Source organism: Amblyraja radiata, chromosome 19 (genome assembly GCF_010909765.2).
Source record: "Amblyraja radiata isolate CabotCenter1 chromosome 19, sAmbRad1.1.pri, whole genome shotgun sequence".
Classification (NCBI taxonomy): Eukaryota; Metazoa; Chordata; class Chondrichthyes; order Rajiformes; family Rajidae; genus Amblyraja; species Amblyraja radiata.
The window spans coordinates 21,547,397-21,565,260 of NC_045974.1; the positions used below are offsets into that span (position 1 = coordinate 21,547,397).

General features: G+C 46.1%; 1 protein-coding gene across 5 annotated transcripts in view; it reads right to left on the reverse strand.

Annotated features, from left to right (window-relative positions):
- syt1 (synaptotagmin 1) overlaps positions 1 to 17,864 on the reverse strand; it is a 227,332-nt gene that overhangs the window by 28,418 nt on the left and 181,050 nt on the right. For all 5 annotated transcript variants that reach the window (XM_033037960.1, XM_033037955.1, XM_033037956.1 and 2 more), the window contains one exon: positions 7,502 to 7,680. In XM_033037960.1, coding sequence (XP_032893851.1) covers positions 7,502 to 7,673 — 172 coding nt within the window. In that variant the 5' untranslated portion in view covers positions 7,674 to 7,680. The remainder of the gene's footprint in view (positions 1 to 7,501; positions 7,681 to 17,864) is intronic.

A 17,864-nucleotide genomic window follows, 5' to 3' on the forward strand; every position in this document is an offset into this window, starting at 1 on the left:
TAATACAGACAGCATGGTGGCGCAGCGGTCGAGTTGCTGCCTTACAGCACTTGCAGCGCCGAGACCCGGGTTCAATCCTGACTATGGGTACTGAATGTATGGAGCTTGTACGTTCTCCCCGTGACCGCATGTGTTTTCTCCGGGATCTTCGGTTTCCTCCCACACTACAAAGACATACAGGTTTGTAGGTTAATTGGCTTGGTGTATGTGTAAATTGTTCCTCGTGTGTGTCGGATAGTGTTGATGTGCGGGGATTGCTGGTCGGCGCGGACTCAGTGGTCCGACGGGCCTGTTTCCGTGCTGAATCTCTATAAACAGACCAATCCTGTACATGTTGCGCTTAGTTGAGCTTAGTTTGGTTTAGTTTAGTTTATTTTTCAGATACAGCATGAGAACAGACCCTTTGACCCATCGAGAACATGCTGCCCATCAAGCACTAATACACACCAATCCTATAGTAATTTTAAGAAACTGCATGGAAAGAGACCCTTCAGCCCACCCAGTCCAGGCCGACCAATGACCACCCATATGGTAGACTAATTTTATCATACACGTTAGGGCCAATCGACAGAGGCCAATTAACCCACAAACATCTTTGGATGTGGGAGCAAACCAGACCACCTGGAGATCACCCACGTTGGGTAATGATGTATCGTCCTTCCACTGACTGGTTAGCATGCAACAAAGAAGCTTTTCAATGTGCACTATACTTTTCACTGTATACGTGACCATAAAGTACACCAGACGACACAGGAGGATGGGGATAGTGGCGTGGAGGGTTGTGCTAGTGTTGTGGGGCAGGTGGAGTTGGTCTGAGAGAGGGAGACCAGGGAGGGAGGGAGGTAACTCAGGGCCACGGGTTATTAAATTATAACTTTGGAGTACAGAGAAACAGATAAACAAGATTGGCTTGTGGACATATTCAGCAATGCCACGATGGATTAGTCTGTTCTTGTGATATTGTGATCAACACTACATTAAGATATTAGCAAATGCCAGTGATGTCAAGGCATGATGGCTTAATCCTGTCTCAGACGTCAAATGTGTAAAGCCAGATCAGTGATAAAGTCTTAGACTAAAAGTTTATTAAAAAAATTAATTTGCAATGCCTATTAAGGGTGTGCGCATGGGTGCATGCATGCATGCATTGTATGTATATTTGTGCATGTATGTGCTGGCATGTGTATGCATGCATCTGTGCATGGTCGTGCTTGAGTTGCATGTGTATGCGTGTTTGTGCGCATGCATTGATATGTAAGTGTATGTATGTTTGTGTGTGAATATGTGCTTCCAATTAGACAGGTACATGGATAGGACAGGCTGGGACAAACTCAGGTGGGTGGGCCTAGTGTAGCTGGGGCATGTTGGTCGGTGTGGGCAAGTTGGGCCGAAGGGCCTGTTTCCACACTCTATGACTATGAGGTGAAAGATTATCAAAGGAAAAGCAGATTTCAGAAGAAACCTGGCATTTAGAGCACCCGAGGTGTAGACTGGGCGGCATGGTGGTGCAGTGGTAGAGTTGCTGCCTTACAGTGCTTGCAGGCTGGAGATCCGGGTTCGATCCCGACTACGGGTGCTGTCGAGTTTGTACGTTCTCCCCGTGACCAGAATGGTGGGTTTTCTCTGAGATCTTTGGTTTCCTCCCACACTCCAAAGACGTACAGGTTTGGAGGTTAATTGGCTTGGTATAAGTGTAAATTGTCCCAAGTTTGTGTAGCATAGCGTTAATGCGCGGGGATCGCTGTTTGGTACGGAATTGGTGGGCTGATTGGCCTGCTTCTGTGCTGTCTAAACCAAACTAGGGGGGAGACAGGGCTGCAAGGATTCTGGACCACGAGGCTGTAATTGTAATCCAAAACTTGGGAGTGTTAGCAACTACAATAAATATATTTAATAAAAGTGATAATTGAGGCCATAACCTTGCTGGTCCCTTCTCTATTCAGTTTTATATCACTTCCCTGCTGCGCATCAATTATTAAGCAGGCTCACATTAACTCCCTTCCCTTTTCTCTCTATAGTCTCCCTCCATGCCTGCAATATCACCCCCTCCTCCCCTGCCTTGGTTTATAACAACCTTAAAAATACATTTGGATAGGTACATGGATAGGAAAGGTGTAGAAAGGAACTGCAGATGCTGTTTATACCGAAGATAGACACAAAGTGCTGGAGTAACTCAGCAGGTCAGAGGAATAGGTGATGTTTTGGATTGGGACCCTACTTCAGACTGAACGTAGAGGAGAGGGAACTGGAGGAGCAGTGAGAGCGGGTCTCACAGAACGCCCGTCTTGGCAAGGAGGAGAACTTCGACAAGGTAGGCATCAGGGCTGTGGAGTCGGTACCCAAAACACCCGATTCCGACTCCTTGATTTCTTGTGCATCCGACTCCTACTCTGACTCCGACTCTGACTCCGACCCCCACTCCGACCCCGACTCCTAGGTATAATAATTCTAATCTGCTATGACAACATTACACAAGATGGCATTTCATAAGAACTACATGAATCATCAGGCTACCTTTTAAACCCATGTCCTTAAAGGTTTGAGTCTATAAGGTTGTAGCTATGCTATTGTGGCTTTTTTATTGTTTATTCTTGAAAAAAAACCATAATGCATTATGCTAAAAGAAAAAAAAACATATAGGACTATGACAACATTAAAATTCCATTGAATTAAATAAAAATTATAAAAGCATTACTCCAAAATTTATTAAACTAAGGCCGCAGGTATGAGCTAAATGGCTAAATTGTGACAAAAAATATTCTCAAGTGCAATAGAATTTAAAACTAAATGCATAGTTAAGTTTGCTACAAAAGTACATACCTAAAATGTATTAATAACTTGTCCTTAGGAACAGAATTGTTTCTGCCAGATCCTCTTCCATTGAAGGCCTTCAATCTGATTTAATTATTTTCAGTGCGGAGAACAATCTCTCCACGCTGACCTGAGTGGGTGGTATGGTTGTTACTATCATAGCTCCGACTCCATAGCCTACTAGGCATACCTTGAGGAGATTTCACAGAGGAGCAGACAAATTGTACGGAAAGGAACTGTAGATACCAAAGATCGACTCAAAAGGGCTGGGGTAACACAGCGGGTCAGGCAGTATCTTTGGAGAAATACCGAAGATAGACAGGAAAAAACAGGCAGGTGGGACTAGTGTAGATGGGGCATCTTGAGATATACAGCGTGGAAACAGGCCCTTTGACCCACTGAGTCCACAGTGGCCATCGATCACGTGTTCAAACTAGTTCTATGTTATCCCAGTTTCACACCCACTCCCTGCACACCAGGGGCAATTTACAAAGGGCCAATTAACCTACAAACCCGCACATCTTTGGGATGTGGGAGGAAACTGGAGTACCCTGAGGAAACTCACAGGGTCATCGGGAGAACGTGCAAACTCCACACGGACAGCACCCCCGAGTCAGGATCGGACCCGGGTCAGACAGTACCTGAGATTAGGTTGGCAGAAAGGTCGGCGTGGGAGTGGGAAGGGGAGTTAAAATGGCTGGCAGATTGGATCGAGAGATGGAGAGTGTTGAGTTACCCTGTCAGCCAGGATATTTAACTCCACTAATCATATTAATCTTGGCCAGAGAACGTCAACTGAAGTACCTCTGCCTAGTTTGTGACTCACTCCCACGAACCACACAACCAGCGCTTCACACACTAAGGCTTCAGTCTCAGTACCGAGTGGTTTGAGTGATGATCCACTTAAGATACTTTGAAGCAAGTGCTTAGTATCTGGAGAGGCTTTTAAAGTGCGGCACGGTCTGTCTGAAGCCACTTTAGGCAGACAGCCGAACGATAGCTTGAGGTCTGGAGATGAAACCAGCCCCATACCACACAGTTGTGCAACGGCTCAGCTCACACTGCACACCATTCACGTTCAGAACACGATGCCCGCCTTAACATCAGCTAATTTCAAGATAGCACCGACATTTATACCTACAAAACATGCTTCCTACAAACCAGGGCGGCACGGTGGCGCAGCGGTAGAGTTGCTGCCTTACGGCGCGAGAGACCCGGTTTTGATCCTTATTATGAGCGTTGTCTGGAATTGAGTTTCTACCTTCTCCCCGTGACCTGTGTTGGTTTTCTCCAGGTGCTCCGGTTTCCCACCACATTCCAAAGACATGCAGGTTTGTAGGTTAATTGGCTTGATAAAATTGTCCCTAGTGCGTGTAGGATAGTGTTAGTGTATGGGGATCACTGGTCGGTGCGGACTTGATGGGCTTGTTTCCACGCTGTATCTCTTAACTAAACTACGCTAAATACTGATTATGCCACCAGCACAATGAAGGACCAGTCTCACTCCCTCTTCTCCCCTCACCCATCAGGCAAGAGGTACAGAAGTGTGAAAACGCACACCTCCAGGTTCAGGGACAGTTTCTTCCCAGCTGGTGTCAGGCAACTGAACCGTCTTTATTCTCTGGAGCGCAGAAGGTTAAGGGGGGACTTGATAGAGGTCTTTAAAATGATGAGAGGGATAGACAGAGTTGATGTGATCAAGCTTTTCCCTTTGAGAATAGGGAAGATTCAAACCAGAGGACATGACTTCAGAATTAAGGGACAGAAGTTTAGGGGTAACATGAGGGGGAACTTCTTTACTCAGAGAGTGGTAGCGGTGTGGAATGAGCTTCCAGTGGAAGTGGTGGCGGCAGGTTCGTTGGTATCATTTAAGAATAAATTGGATAGGCATATGGATGAGAAGGGAATGGAGGGTTATGGTATGAGTGCAGGCAGGTGGGATTAAGGGAAAAAAAAAAATTGTTCGGCGCGGACTTGTAGGGCCGAGATGGCCTGTTTCCGTGCTGTAATTGTTATATGGTTATATGGTTATATGGTCTTATCAACAAGTAGGGATCAGTCCTGAGCTATCATCTACCTCATTAGAGACCCTCAGACTATCTCTAATTGGACGTTACCTTGTACTAAACGTTATACCCTTAATCCTGTATCTGAACCCAGAGGACAGCTCAATTGTAATCATGTATTGTCTTTCCACTGACTGGTCAACACACAACAAAAAGATTTCAACTGTAACTTGGTATACGTGACAATAAACGAAACGAAACGAAACTAACACAAGCTAATTTCAAGATAGCATCCAACATTTATACCTACAATACATCCTACCTACAAACTCACCCGCTTCTCCCCTCCCTTTCACCCCCTTCCCTGTGCCCCACCTGCGCTCGCTACCCTTTCTAACCTCCACCTCCCCTTTCCACTAACATTCCTTCCTCTGGCTTCACAATTCACGCCTCTTTAGAGGGATGTGAAAAAAGATAAAAACTGAAGGAACGCAGGGGCCTTGTTCCTTCTCAAATAAATTAAGAACATAAAACAGTACAGCACAGGAACAGGCCCTTTGGTTCACAATGTCTGGGACGACCATGATGCCAAGTTAAACTGATCCCCTCTGTCTGCACATAATGTATATCTCTGCATTCTCGACTTATTCCATTGCCTTTTGGCCCCAGTGTATAAGATCAATTGTCAGGTCAAGGCCGCAGCCTTGCAACTGGTACCATGTAGTCCAGTTCAACCTGTGGGACGTGCTCATCCTTCATGGAAAGTCTGCTTTGGCGGACCAGGCGGAAGAGATCTTTATGAGCCGACGGCGGGAAAGGTGAAGCAGCAACGCCCTGTGGAATGCCAAGGGCTAGACAGAGCACTGAAGCAAACATGGCCATCCACAGCAACCAAGATGTTGCCAGCAGTGATGATTCTTCATACCACTGGACTCTGACTTGTGCGGCCGAGAGGGTGGGGTTGTTACAGTGCAACGGCTTCCCCACCTTCAACTCATTCACGCACAGGTTTTTGTGCAGCCCTCTTCTATTGAGACTTCACAACCTGCCATTGACGTTACCGACGGGCCACCGCCATAAGATCAAGAACAAAATCATCAAAAGAACATTGGTGATTGGCGCACACATTTTCACACAGAGGGTGGTGGGTGCCCGGAACACGCTGCCTGGAGTGGTGGTGGAGGCTGATACAATGGGGGTATTTAAGAGGCTTTTGGATAGGCACATGTATATTCAGGGAATATTGATCATGTGCAGCCGGTTACGAAGGGTCTGAAGAAGGGTCTCGACCCGAAACATCACCCATTCCTTCTATCCAGAGATGCTGCCAGTCCCGCTGAGTTGCTCCAGCATTTTGTGTCTATCTTCAGCCAGATAAGAGCTGACAGTACTTACATTGTGGGCCGAAGGGCCTGTTCCAGTGCTAAAGATAGACACAAAATGCTGGAGTAACTCCATGGATCAGGCAGCATCTCTGGTGAAAATGGCTCGGTGACGTTTCGGGTCTGAAATGTCCATTTTCTCCAGAGTTGCTGCCTGACCCACCGAGTTACTCCAGCATTTTGTGTCTATCTTTGGTATAAACCAGCACATGCAGTTTGTTTTTATTACATCTGTTCCTGGTCTGCAGTGTTCTATGTTCTTTGTTTATTAGTTAAATGTTTTAAATTCATGGTAAGTCCCCTCCCCCCCAATATTAGCTCTGTAATTTCAGAATTCCCTTTCTAACCTCTCCCCCCTCCCCCCTCCCTCTCCTGAAATCCTACCTCTTTGACCAAATTTACCTAACTTTGTTCATCTAATACTTCCTCGTGAGATCATCACTGCTGCAAAGTGCCTTGGGACATTTTGCAATGTTAAGTGCGCTGTTTAAATGCAACTTATAACTTAGAAACTGCAGGTAGGAAGAGATTTCTCAACAAGGTAATTTCAACAAATGTTAAGGTAATAGGTCTCTGAAATTGCTTTGGTCTTAAAGACGAAAGTTGAAATTAGTTTGTCAGTCTCCTCCACCGGGGAACCTTTCAAACTCTTGACACTGTTCAGAAGTTGCTGTTAGTTCACAAATTCATGTTCATAAGTGATATGAACAGAATTAGGCCATTCGGCCCATCATGTCCACTCCGTCATCCAATCGTGGCTGACCCATCTTTCCCTCCTAACCCCATTCTCCTGCTTTCTCCCCATAACCCCTGACACCCGTACTAATCAAGAATCTATCTATCTCTGCCTCGGTGAAAGACGCTCTTTGGTCGGCCCGAAACATGTTGACCTCCCAGGAGAGCGGGATGTCCGTCGGGGAATGTTGCCGACTGGCCCGCTACAGACTGCAGGAGTACGTGCTGAGGGATGCACTGAAGCTCGGTGCAGCCAACGCCAAGGCTCTGTGGGGGAAGAACCACAGTCTAGGGTCCTCCCACTGCTGAACTTTGGGGGGGCAGAGTGTGGTGGAGATGCACCTCAAACAAGGGAAGGGATATCACCCCGGGGGGGCCACATAAAACGATGTTTTGTTTAAAGGCAGGTGCGAACACAACTGAGTATTGCACTAGTGAATGTATAGTCGATTAGAACGTCTACATTGTGACATCGGACAGCACAGTGGCACAGCGGTAGAGGTGCTGGTAGAGGGCCAGGGACCTGGATTACATCCTGACTACAGGTGCTGATAAACCTCTACTCACGTGGAATCTTGTTCAGCTCGTTCATGAACTTCTCCTTCACCTTCGTGAACCCATCTTGCTTGTCCCCTTCTGGACTGGCCGCTGCCTCCGTGGCATTGGCCACTTGCGTGGGCACTGTCTCCGTGGTCGGTGGAGCTGCCAAGGCCTCGTGGTGTCCTTCAGAGAGCTTCATCCCCGTCCTGGCAAAGGGCAGAAGAAGATTAAGAAGAAGGTTATCATTTCTGGTCGCGCCCCCTTACAAGAAGGACGTGGAGGCGTTTAGATAAGTCGAGCTGGAAAGGGTGTAGCAACGATTTACGAGGATGTTGCCAGGACTCGAGGCCCTCAGCTATCGGGAGTGGTTCAGCAGGCTAGGACACTATTCCTTGGAGAGCACGAGGATGAGAGGTGATCTTATAGAGGTGTACAAAATCATGAGAGGAATAGATCGGGTAAACACACAGAATCTCTTGCCCAGAGTAGGGGAATCGAGAACCAGCGGACATAGCTTTAAGGTGAGGGGATTTAACAAGAACCTCAGGGGTAACTATTTTACACAAAAGGTGGTGGGTGTATGGAACGAGCTGCGAGAGGAGGTAGTTGAGGCTGGTACTATCGCAATGTTTAAGAAACATTTGGACAGGTACATGGATAGGATAGGTTTAGAGGGAAATGGGCCAAATGTAGGTAGGTGGGACTAGTGTAGATGGGGCATGTTGGTCGGTGTGGGACTAGTGTAGATGGGGCATGTTGGTCGGTGTGGGCAGGTTGGGTCGAAGGGCCTGTTTCAGTACGGCTGAAGGGCACTGTATGACTCCATGGATATTGATCACTTGCAGACAGAGGAGATTAACTTCAATTGGCATCATGTTCAGTGCAGCTATTGTGGGGTGATGGGCTTGTTCCTGTGCTGTACTGTTCTATGTTCATAAGCATGTTATTTCACACAATATTAAAAACACATGGATAAGAGCAGTTCCCTTCTGCCTCTTAAAAGACTTTCAGACAGATGTATGGATAGGGATCAAAGTAAGACATGAGTTATTTAAGAGGGATCTCATGGTGCAGAGGAGGCCTACCAGAATGTTGGATTAGAGAATATTAGGTACAGGGAGAGGTTGGACAGGCTTGAATTGTTTTCTCTGGAATGCCGGAGGTTGCGGGGAGACCTGATAGAAGTATATAAAATGATGACAGCCATAGATAGGGTAGACAGTCAGAACCCTTTTCCCAGGGTGGAAAACGTTAGTATTTTAGATTAATTTAGTTGAGTTTAGTGTATTGTCATGTGTACCACGGTACAGTGAAAAGATATTATTGCATGCTAACCAGTCAGCGGAGAGACTATACATTACTACAATCAAGCCGTCCACAGTGCACAGATATATGATAACGGGAATAACATTTGGTGCAAGATAAAGTCCAGTAAAGTCCAATTACAGATAGACCGAGGGTCTCAAATGAGGTAGATGATAGCTCAGGACCGCTCTCTAGTTGTTGATAGGATGGTTCGGTTGCCCGATAACAGCTGAGAGGAGAGTGTCCCTGAATCTGGAGGTGTGCGTTTTTACATGCATACCTCCAGAGGGCATAGTTTTAAGCTGAGAAGCAAAGTTTACAGTGGATGTGCAGGGAGAGTTTTTTTGCGCAGAGGATGGTGGGTGACTGGAATGTGCTGGTGGTTGAAGCAGATAGGATAGTAGCGTTTAAGAGATTTTAGGATTGGAGCAGGGATATTTAGGAAATGGAGGGATATAAACTAGATGAAGGTAGATAAGAGGGTGGCACGGTGGCGCAGCAGTAGAGTTGCTGCCTCACAGCACCAGAGACCCGGGTTCGATCTTGACTACGGGTGCTGTCTGTACGGAGTTTGTACATTCTCCCCGTGACGTGCGTGGGTTTTCTCCAGGTGCTCCTGTTTCTTCCCAACTCCAAAGACGTACAGGTTTATAGGTTAATTGGCTTTTGTAAAATTGTAAATTGTCCCTAGTATGTGTAGGATAGTGCTCTTGTACAGGGATTGCTGGGCTCGGTGGACCGAGGGGCCAGTTTCCGAGGGGCCAGTATCTCCAAACTAAACTAAATAAGAGATTGCCTTGTCATCATGTTCATTGTGGGCTGAAGGGCCTGTTCTTGCGCTGAACTGTTGGAAATCTAGACGATGTGTGAGCGTGTTGTCACGTGCGTTCCTACCTATATCTCTTCCTCCAGCAGCTTAAATTATGCATCACGACATCTTAGTTCATGTTATTTCAAACAATATTAGTGACGCGCGGATAAGCACAGATCCTTTCTGACTCTTAAAAGACTTTTGGACAGATGCATGGATAGCAAGAGGGGGGGTTTAAGATGAGATGGGAAAGATTTATGGGACCTCAGGGACAATTTGTAGGCCAAATGCTGGCAAATGGGACTAGCCCCGTCTACCAATTTGGTTTGACAAGGTGGGCTCCTACAAGGAATGTGTACCTACAATGAATGGGAGGGGGTGGTTATAAATTGTTGCAATTCCAGGCTGTGGAAGATGTCCAGGGTAAGATTGAGTACAAGGGTGTAAAGTATAAGTTGGACAAGTCAAGTTACTGGCCTGACGTACTGGCATCAAGCTGCAATGAGTGGCAACATGTGTTTAATGAACATTTATGATTCAACCAAGTCCCCGTGTCTTCCCTATCTGTTTTTATCGGTTAGCTTTTTATCTTTATTTTAAAGTGAATTCAAACCTTTTTTTCATTTCGCCGTTACTTTTTAATCCAGCCTGTGCATTGGTGAAGTAACATTATCCATTTTACATTTTGTTTTAGTTTTAGTTTTAAAGATACTGCATGGAAACAGGCCCTTCGGCCCACTCAGTCCATGCTGACCAGCATAAAACTAGTTCTATCCTACACACTATGGACAATTTACAGAATCCAATGAATTGACCAACCTGTCTTTGGAGTGTGGGTGGAAACTGGAGCACCTGGAGGAAACCTACATTGTCACAGGGAGAACGTACAAACTCCATACAAATTTGAGGAAGGACATTCTTGCAATTGAGGGAGTGCAGTGTAGGCTTCCAAGGTTAATTCCCAGGATGGTGGGACTGTCATATGCTAACAGAATGGAGCGGCTGGGCTTGTATACTCTGGAATTTAGAAGAATGAGAGGGGATCTTATGAAAAAAAATAAGATTATTAAGGGAATGGACATGCTAGAGGCAGGAAACATGTTCCCGATGTTGGGGGAGTCCAGAACCAGGGGCCACAGTTTAAGAATAAGGGGTGGGCAATTTAGAACGGAGATGAGGAACAAGTTTTTCACACAGAGGGTTGTGAATCTGTGGAATTTTCTGCCAGACGGCAGTGGAGGCCAATTCTCTGGATGCTTTCAAGAGAGTTAGATAGAGGTCTTAAAGATAGCGGAATAAAAGGACACGGTGAGAAGCCAGGAACGGGGTACTGATTGTGGATGATCTGCCATGATCACAGTGAATGGCGGTGCTGGCTCGAAGGGCCGAATGGCCTACTCCCGCACCTATTGTCTATTGTCTATTGTCACCCGTAGTCAGGATCGAACCCAGGTCTCTGGCTCTGTTTGGTAGTAACTCTACCCCTGCGCCACTGTGCTGCCAACTGCAGTTTCCAGAGTGATAGAGTGATACTGCAGCCCTTTGGCCCAACTCCTCCATGCCGACCAAGGTGCCCCATCTAAGCTAGTCCCACCTGCCTGCATTTAGTCCATACCTCTCTAAACCTTTCCTATCCATTTACCTGTCCAAGTATATTTTAAATGTTGTTCCTGTACCTTGCCTCAACTACCTCATCTGGCAACTCGTTCCACATATCCACCACCCTCTGAGTGAAAAAGTTGCCCCTTGGGCTCCTTTTACATTTTTCCCCTCTCACCTTAAACCCGTGCCCTCGGGCTTTTAATTCCCCTACCCTGGGTGAATAACTTTATGCACCCCCACCCTACCTATTCAGTTGATGATTTTATACACCTCTGTAAGATCACCCCTCAGCCTCCTGCACGGAAGAATAAAGTCCGAGCGACATCGTCGTAAATCTTCAACATTTTGTAGATTTTCATTTGATTTCAAGACACTTTTGCACTCTGCGTTTACCGGGAAACAATGATGCTCTGACTGATGACAGAATTAATGCGAGCTGAGCCACAATCGACCAGCCTCACTGATCAAGACAACATGTCCATTAGCTAATCAGATTTCAACCTTTGGTGATATTGGATTGTATTCTTGCCCTGATACAAATGGCATTACATTTCTCTTTGACTCCCGCTTTCCTGCCCTAATTTGATTGTTGCAAATGAGTGGCCCAAGATGACTGTTCTATTTAACATGAGCCAGATGTTCCATGCATTCGCATCTTAACAAACGGCACGGTAGCGTTGCAGCCTTACAGCGCCAGAGACCCGGCTTCCATCCTGACCTCGAGTGCAGTCTGTATGGAGTTTGCACATTCTCCCTATGACCATGTGGGTTTTCTCTGAGTGCTCCGGTTTTCACCCAAATTCCAAAGACGTGCAGGTTTGTAGGTTAATTGGCTTCTGTAAGTTGTCCCTAGTGTAGGATAGAACTAGTGGATGGGTGATCATTGGTCGGCGCGGACTCGGTGGACTAAAGGGCCTGTTTCTACGCTGTATCTCTAAACTAAACTAAACCACACAACACTGCTGAGAACTATATCCTGCACTCTGTATCTCCCCCTTTCCTCTATCGTACTTGAGTTTGAACAGTTTGTATTGATGTATGTGTAGGAAGGAACTGCAAATGCTGGTTTATACTGAAGATAGACTCAGAGTGCTGGAGTAACTCAGCGGGGCAGGCAGCATCCCTGGAGAAAAAGAATAAGTGACGTTTTGGATCAGAACGCTTCTTCAGACTTGATGCATGGCATATCCGATCTAATCGGATAGCCTGCAAAACAAAGGTTTTCGCTGTACCTCGGTACACGTGACAACAATAAACCTCGACCCGAACCTAAACCCATTCATAAACAAAATGTCCTCGCTTTGGCAATCCGCCAAGTTGTACTCATCAATAAACTTTCGGGTTTAAGGGCTAAATCACCCAGAGAGGGTGAGATTCCCTAATCCGACCTCATAAACAAATGATTGCTGAAGGTTTTATGTTCCAGCGGTTCAAACAAGCAATACCTTGTCTCTCCGTAAACATTTGAGCGCCGAAAGAAAGCTGAAACTGGGTCAGGTTGTAACTGCTCCTTATCACTTGGGTCTTTCAAGCAGAAAATGATCACTTCACATCATGTCCTCGGTAGACTCTGCAGGCTGGCTGGACAACTAAACACTCATTAGAAGCTCCGATGGACCATAAAATACCCAGATATGTTTTCCAAATATCTTCTGCTTGCACCTACTGATCCAATGGAGGAAGATTCAGAATCCTTCAGGTGTATAATGAGCCATTCGGGAAACCAAAAAGGCTCCTTCCCTGCGAGAAATAAGGCATGGGAGATGCTCTCTTGAATTTTCTGGCGTGTAGCCTACCTACGAGAGTCAAACTCATTTGGGCCATGTTTGTTGTGACTGCATCCCCTTCTGGGCTCTGCCACATAGAACATAGAACAGTACAACGCAGGACTGTACGTCGACCCACAATGTTTGCTCCGAACGTGATGCCAAGTTAAACTAATTTCCTCTGCCTGCATGGGATGACAGATGGCACAATGGGCTAAGTGTTCGGCTGGCAACCGGAAGGTAGCCGGTTCGAATCCCGCTTGGAGTGCATACTGTCGTTGTGTCCTTGGGCAAGACACTTCACCCACCTTTTCCTGTGTGTGAATGTGTGTAAATGTGTGTGAGTGATGGTCGGAGGGGCCGTAGGCGCAGATTGGCAGCCACGCTTCCGTCAGTCTGCCCCAGGGCAGCTGTGGCTACAGAAGTAGCTTACCACCACCGAGTGTGACTGAGGAGTGAATGAATAATGTGATGTAAAGCGCCTTGAGTATTAGAAAGGCGCTATATAAATCCCATCCATTATTATTATTATTATCCCTCCATTCCCTGCATATCAATGTTCCGATCTTAAACGCCACCATCAAATCTGCCTCCACCACCACCCCTGGCAACGCATTCCCAGACACCCACCACCCTCTGTGTAAAAAACATGCCCCGCACATCTCCTTTAGATTTTCTCTCACTCTCCTTAAAAAAAGCTGGGGTGGCACAGTGGCGTAGAGGGTGGGGCTGGTACCTCTTCGTGTCAGAGACCCGGTTATAAACCAGACCTCTGGCATTGTCTGTGTGGAGTTTGCACGTTCTCCCTGTGACCATGTGGATTTCCTCCGGGTGCTCCGGTTTCCTCCCACATCCCAAAGACATGTGTGTTTGTAGGTTAACTGGCCCTCTGTAAATTGCCTCTGGCGTGTAGGGAATGGATGAGATATTGGGATAATGTAGAACTAGTGGGGAACCGGGTGATCGATGGTCGCCGTAATCTTGGCGGCTGATAGCCTGTTTCCATGATGCGTCTCCAAACTGGGGGGTCACGGCAGCACAGCGGTAGAGTTGCTGCCTTACAGCACTTGCAGCTTGAAGAGACCCGGGTTCGACCCAGACTACGGGTGCTGTTTGCACGGAGTTTGTACATGTGGGTTTTCTCCGGGATCATCCGTTTCCTCCCACACTCCAAAGTTGTCTCTAGTGTGTGTAGGATAGTGCGGAGATCGATGGTCGGCGTGGACTCGGTGGACCAAAGGGCCTGCTTCCGCGCAGTATCTCTAAACTAAACTAAACTAATCTGTGCCCTATCGTCTTTGACTTCTCTACCTTGGCAAAAAAGGTTCTGACTGTCCACCCTATCTATGCCTCTCAATTTTATACACATCTATCAGGTCTCCCCTCAACCTTCGATGCTCCAGAGAACACAATCCAAGTCGATCTGACTTCTCCCATTTGCTGATACCCTCCAGCACAGGCATCAGTCTGGTAAACCTTCTCGTCACCAAAGCCTCCACTGCTTCCTCTAATGGGGTGACCAGAACAGCACACAATACTCAATGGTTCAATTATTAGGTTGTATAGACTTGGATGGTTTTCTCTGGAATGTCAGTGGTTGAGGGGAGACTTGGCAGAAGGATATAAAACTATGCGAGGCATAAGGGCCCATATCTGTACTATACTGTTCTCCAGTATGTTCTATGACTATTCAGTGCCTCGAGAGTTAATTGTGCCAGGTTTAATAAACATACTGACTTAAAAGCCCAATTCTCTAGACTCTCCGGGGGATTCACCAAGGGTACAGTTGTAATGCATGAACCGCAGTAATAGAGTATTGACTACCACAGTACAGAGATGGTACACTGTGACTGATTAAATCTTTCAAGTAGATCGGATATTATTTACATAGCACTAATGCTCTGTAAACATAACTGCAAACTCTTGTAACTTGAAACTTATGGGTTTGGTCACTGAAAAGAAGACTCGGAGTGCGCGAGAAACTGGGGGGAAAATAGTGCATAAACTAACTGAATATTTTAGTAAACAATAAATAATTACGTTCCCAAGATAGAGATGCCATAGAACCCTCCTTCAGACTGATTGTAGTAGGGATGATGGTAGAATTGGCTGAAGGGCACGTTTCATGCTGTATTGACACAGGGCCAATTAACCTAAAAAAAAACACGTGATGTTTTTGGGATGCAGTAGGAAACTGGAGCCCAGAGGAAACTCATGGAGAACAGGAAGAACGTGCAAACTCCACACAGACAGCACCGAAGGTCAAGGTTAAACCCAGGCCTCTGGAGCTGTGAGGCAGCAACTCTACCAGCTGTGCTGTACAGTATCTTAAAATGCTAGACTCCAAAACTCTAAATTTAATTTTATTTTATCATCATCGAAGACACACACCATAGAACATAAAGCCATGCTCCCAGGGATTTAATATTTACATCCTGGGAAAAAGATTCTGACTGTCCACCCAATTTCTAACTTTTTATATGTTTACATGGTAGGCCCAAGGGAGTGTTGTTGTGTTATATTGTTCTATGTTATATGTTCTATATTCTATGTTCTATGTTTTACTCAACTTTAAGCTGATATCGGGCTTATAATCATGCTAATCAGATTGCATTAAAAATTCTGCCTTGACAAAGAAAGCCTCTTTAAGTAATCAGATCACAGTGAATCTTTATAAAGACCAGGGCAGTTCAGTGGCGCCTGCTGGTAGAGCCACTGCCTCACAGTGCCAGAGACCTGGGTTCAATCCGGACCTCGGCTGCTGTCCGTGTGGAGTTTGCACGTTCTCCCTGTGACCGCGTGGGTTTCCACCAGATGCTCTGGTTTTCTCCTGCACCGCAAAGATGGGTTTGTAGGTTTTATTGGCCCTCTGTAAATTGTTCCTGGTGTGCAGGGAGTGTATGTGTGGGCGGGATAACAGAACTAGTGTGAATGGGTCAGTGTGGACTTGGTGGGCCGAAGGGCCAGTTCCCAGGCTGTATCTCTGTCAGTAAACTAAAACTGAAACCAGGAGGCAATAGTGGTGGAAAGAAATATACATTCCCATGGTGCCTCATGCAAACCAGCCAATGAAATCTTTCATAGGTGCAGTCACTGTAGTTGTTTGGGAAAGGCAGCATTTGATTGGCGCACAACAAGATCCCACAAGCAACATTGTGATTGGTTTCAAGTTAAACTCTTTCTCATGATAGTGATCTTTACTCAGAGGGTGGTGAATCTGTGGAATTCATTGCCAGAGATGGCTGTGGAGGCCAAGACATTGGGTATTTTTAAAGTGGAGATTGACAGCTTCTTGATTAGTAAGGGCATCAAAGGTAATGGGGCGAAGGCAGGAGAATGGGGTTGAGAGGGAAAGATAGATTAGCAGTGATCGAATGGCGTAGTAGACTCGAAGGGCCGAATAGCCCAATTCTGCTCCTATTACTTATGATTGAGGAATATATATACGGGTATTGTGCCAAGCAGAATCTACATGCTTGTTTTTAGATAATCCCTTGTGAGATAAAAAGGACACAGAGTGCTGGAGTAACTCAGCGGGACAGGCAGTATCTCTGGAGAACAGGGATAGGTGAATCGCTTTGGGTCTTCTTCAGACGGATTGTGGTTGGGATGATTGTAGAAATGGACCGAAGGGCCCTTTTCATGTTGTATTTACAGAGTGCCAATTAACCTACAAACCCGCAATGTTTTGGGGTGGTATGGGAGAAAACTGGAACACATGGAGGAAACCCATGCAAACTCCACACAGACAGCGGCGAAGGTCAGGATTAAACCCAGGTCTGTGGCGCTGTGAAAAAGTGGCTCTTCCAGCTGCATCACTGAGCTGCTTAAACAGTATCTTAAAATGCTTGACTTTAAAAAGTCTGTTTGATTTTAATTTAATTTTACTATCATCAAAGACGCACGCCATCCTGCTCACACTCTCATCTCGCTGCTACCATTGCACAACACTAGCCACAACCCTACGGTGGCGCAGCGGTAGAGTTGAGGCCTTACAGCGCCAGAGTCCCGGGTTCGATCCTCACTACGGGTACTGTCTGTGCGGAGTGTGCACGTTCTCCCTGTGACCTCGTGGGTTTCCGGTTTCCTCCCACATCCGGTTTCAAGGTGCTCCGCTTTCCTCCCACATTCCAGGTTTGTAGGTTAATTGGCTACTGTAAATTCTCGCTGGTGTGCAGGATAGAACTAGTGTACTTGGGTGATCGCTGGTTGGTGCGATCTCGGTGAGCTGAAGGGCCTGTTTCTCTGCTGTATCTCTAAACTCAAGAATTGATCTACAATGAACACCATATGAATGAGGCTACACAATGTACTTTGGGTTGCACTCTCATGGTCTGGTTTACCTGATACCATCATATATTTATTTATTTGTTGTGTTGTGTTATGTTATTGCACCTGTAAAGCTGCAACAAAGAAGAAGTTCATTGCCGCTGTCCCGATACACCTGACAAATAAATACTCTTGACTCTTGTTGATGTTCTGGTCTAAGTCTGGGAATTGAAGCCAAAATGGTTATGCTTAAATCCAAGCAAGAGAACCAGGAATGGTGTATGTGATAACCATCCACTCGAGCTAGTAACTCACTGCTTCAAGATTTACACTCTCCTATACATCAATGCAATTCTTATCAGCGTTCTGCAGCCTTGGTTCACATAAATACTCTCCTAAATCCATAAAAGCACAAAGTAACTGCGCTTTAGTTTGCAAATCCAAGCGCCTCAAGTTTTCTTGGGAACAGATTTATCAAAGGGCGTTGGTTTAAGGGTCTGCTATAAGCCGTTTTAACGTGCTCCTTTGTTTTGTGACCTGGATACAAAGGCGCAGAATTCTTCAATTATATTTTGTGCACAAAGGATTTGAGGTGCAGATTACGCTGAGGAGATGAAGAGGCAGATATTTTGTCTGC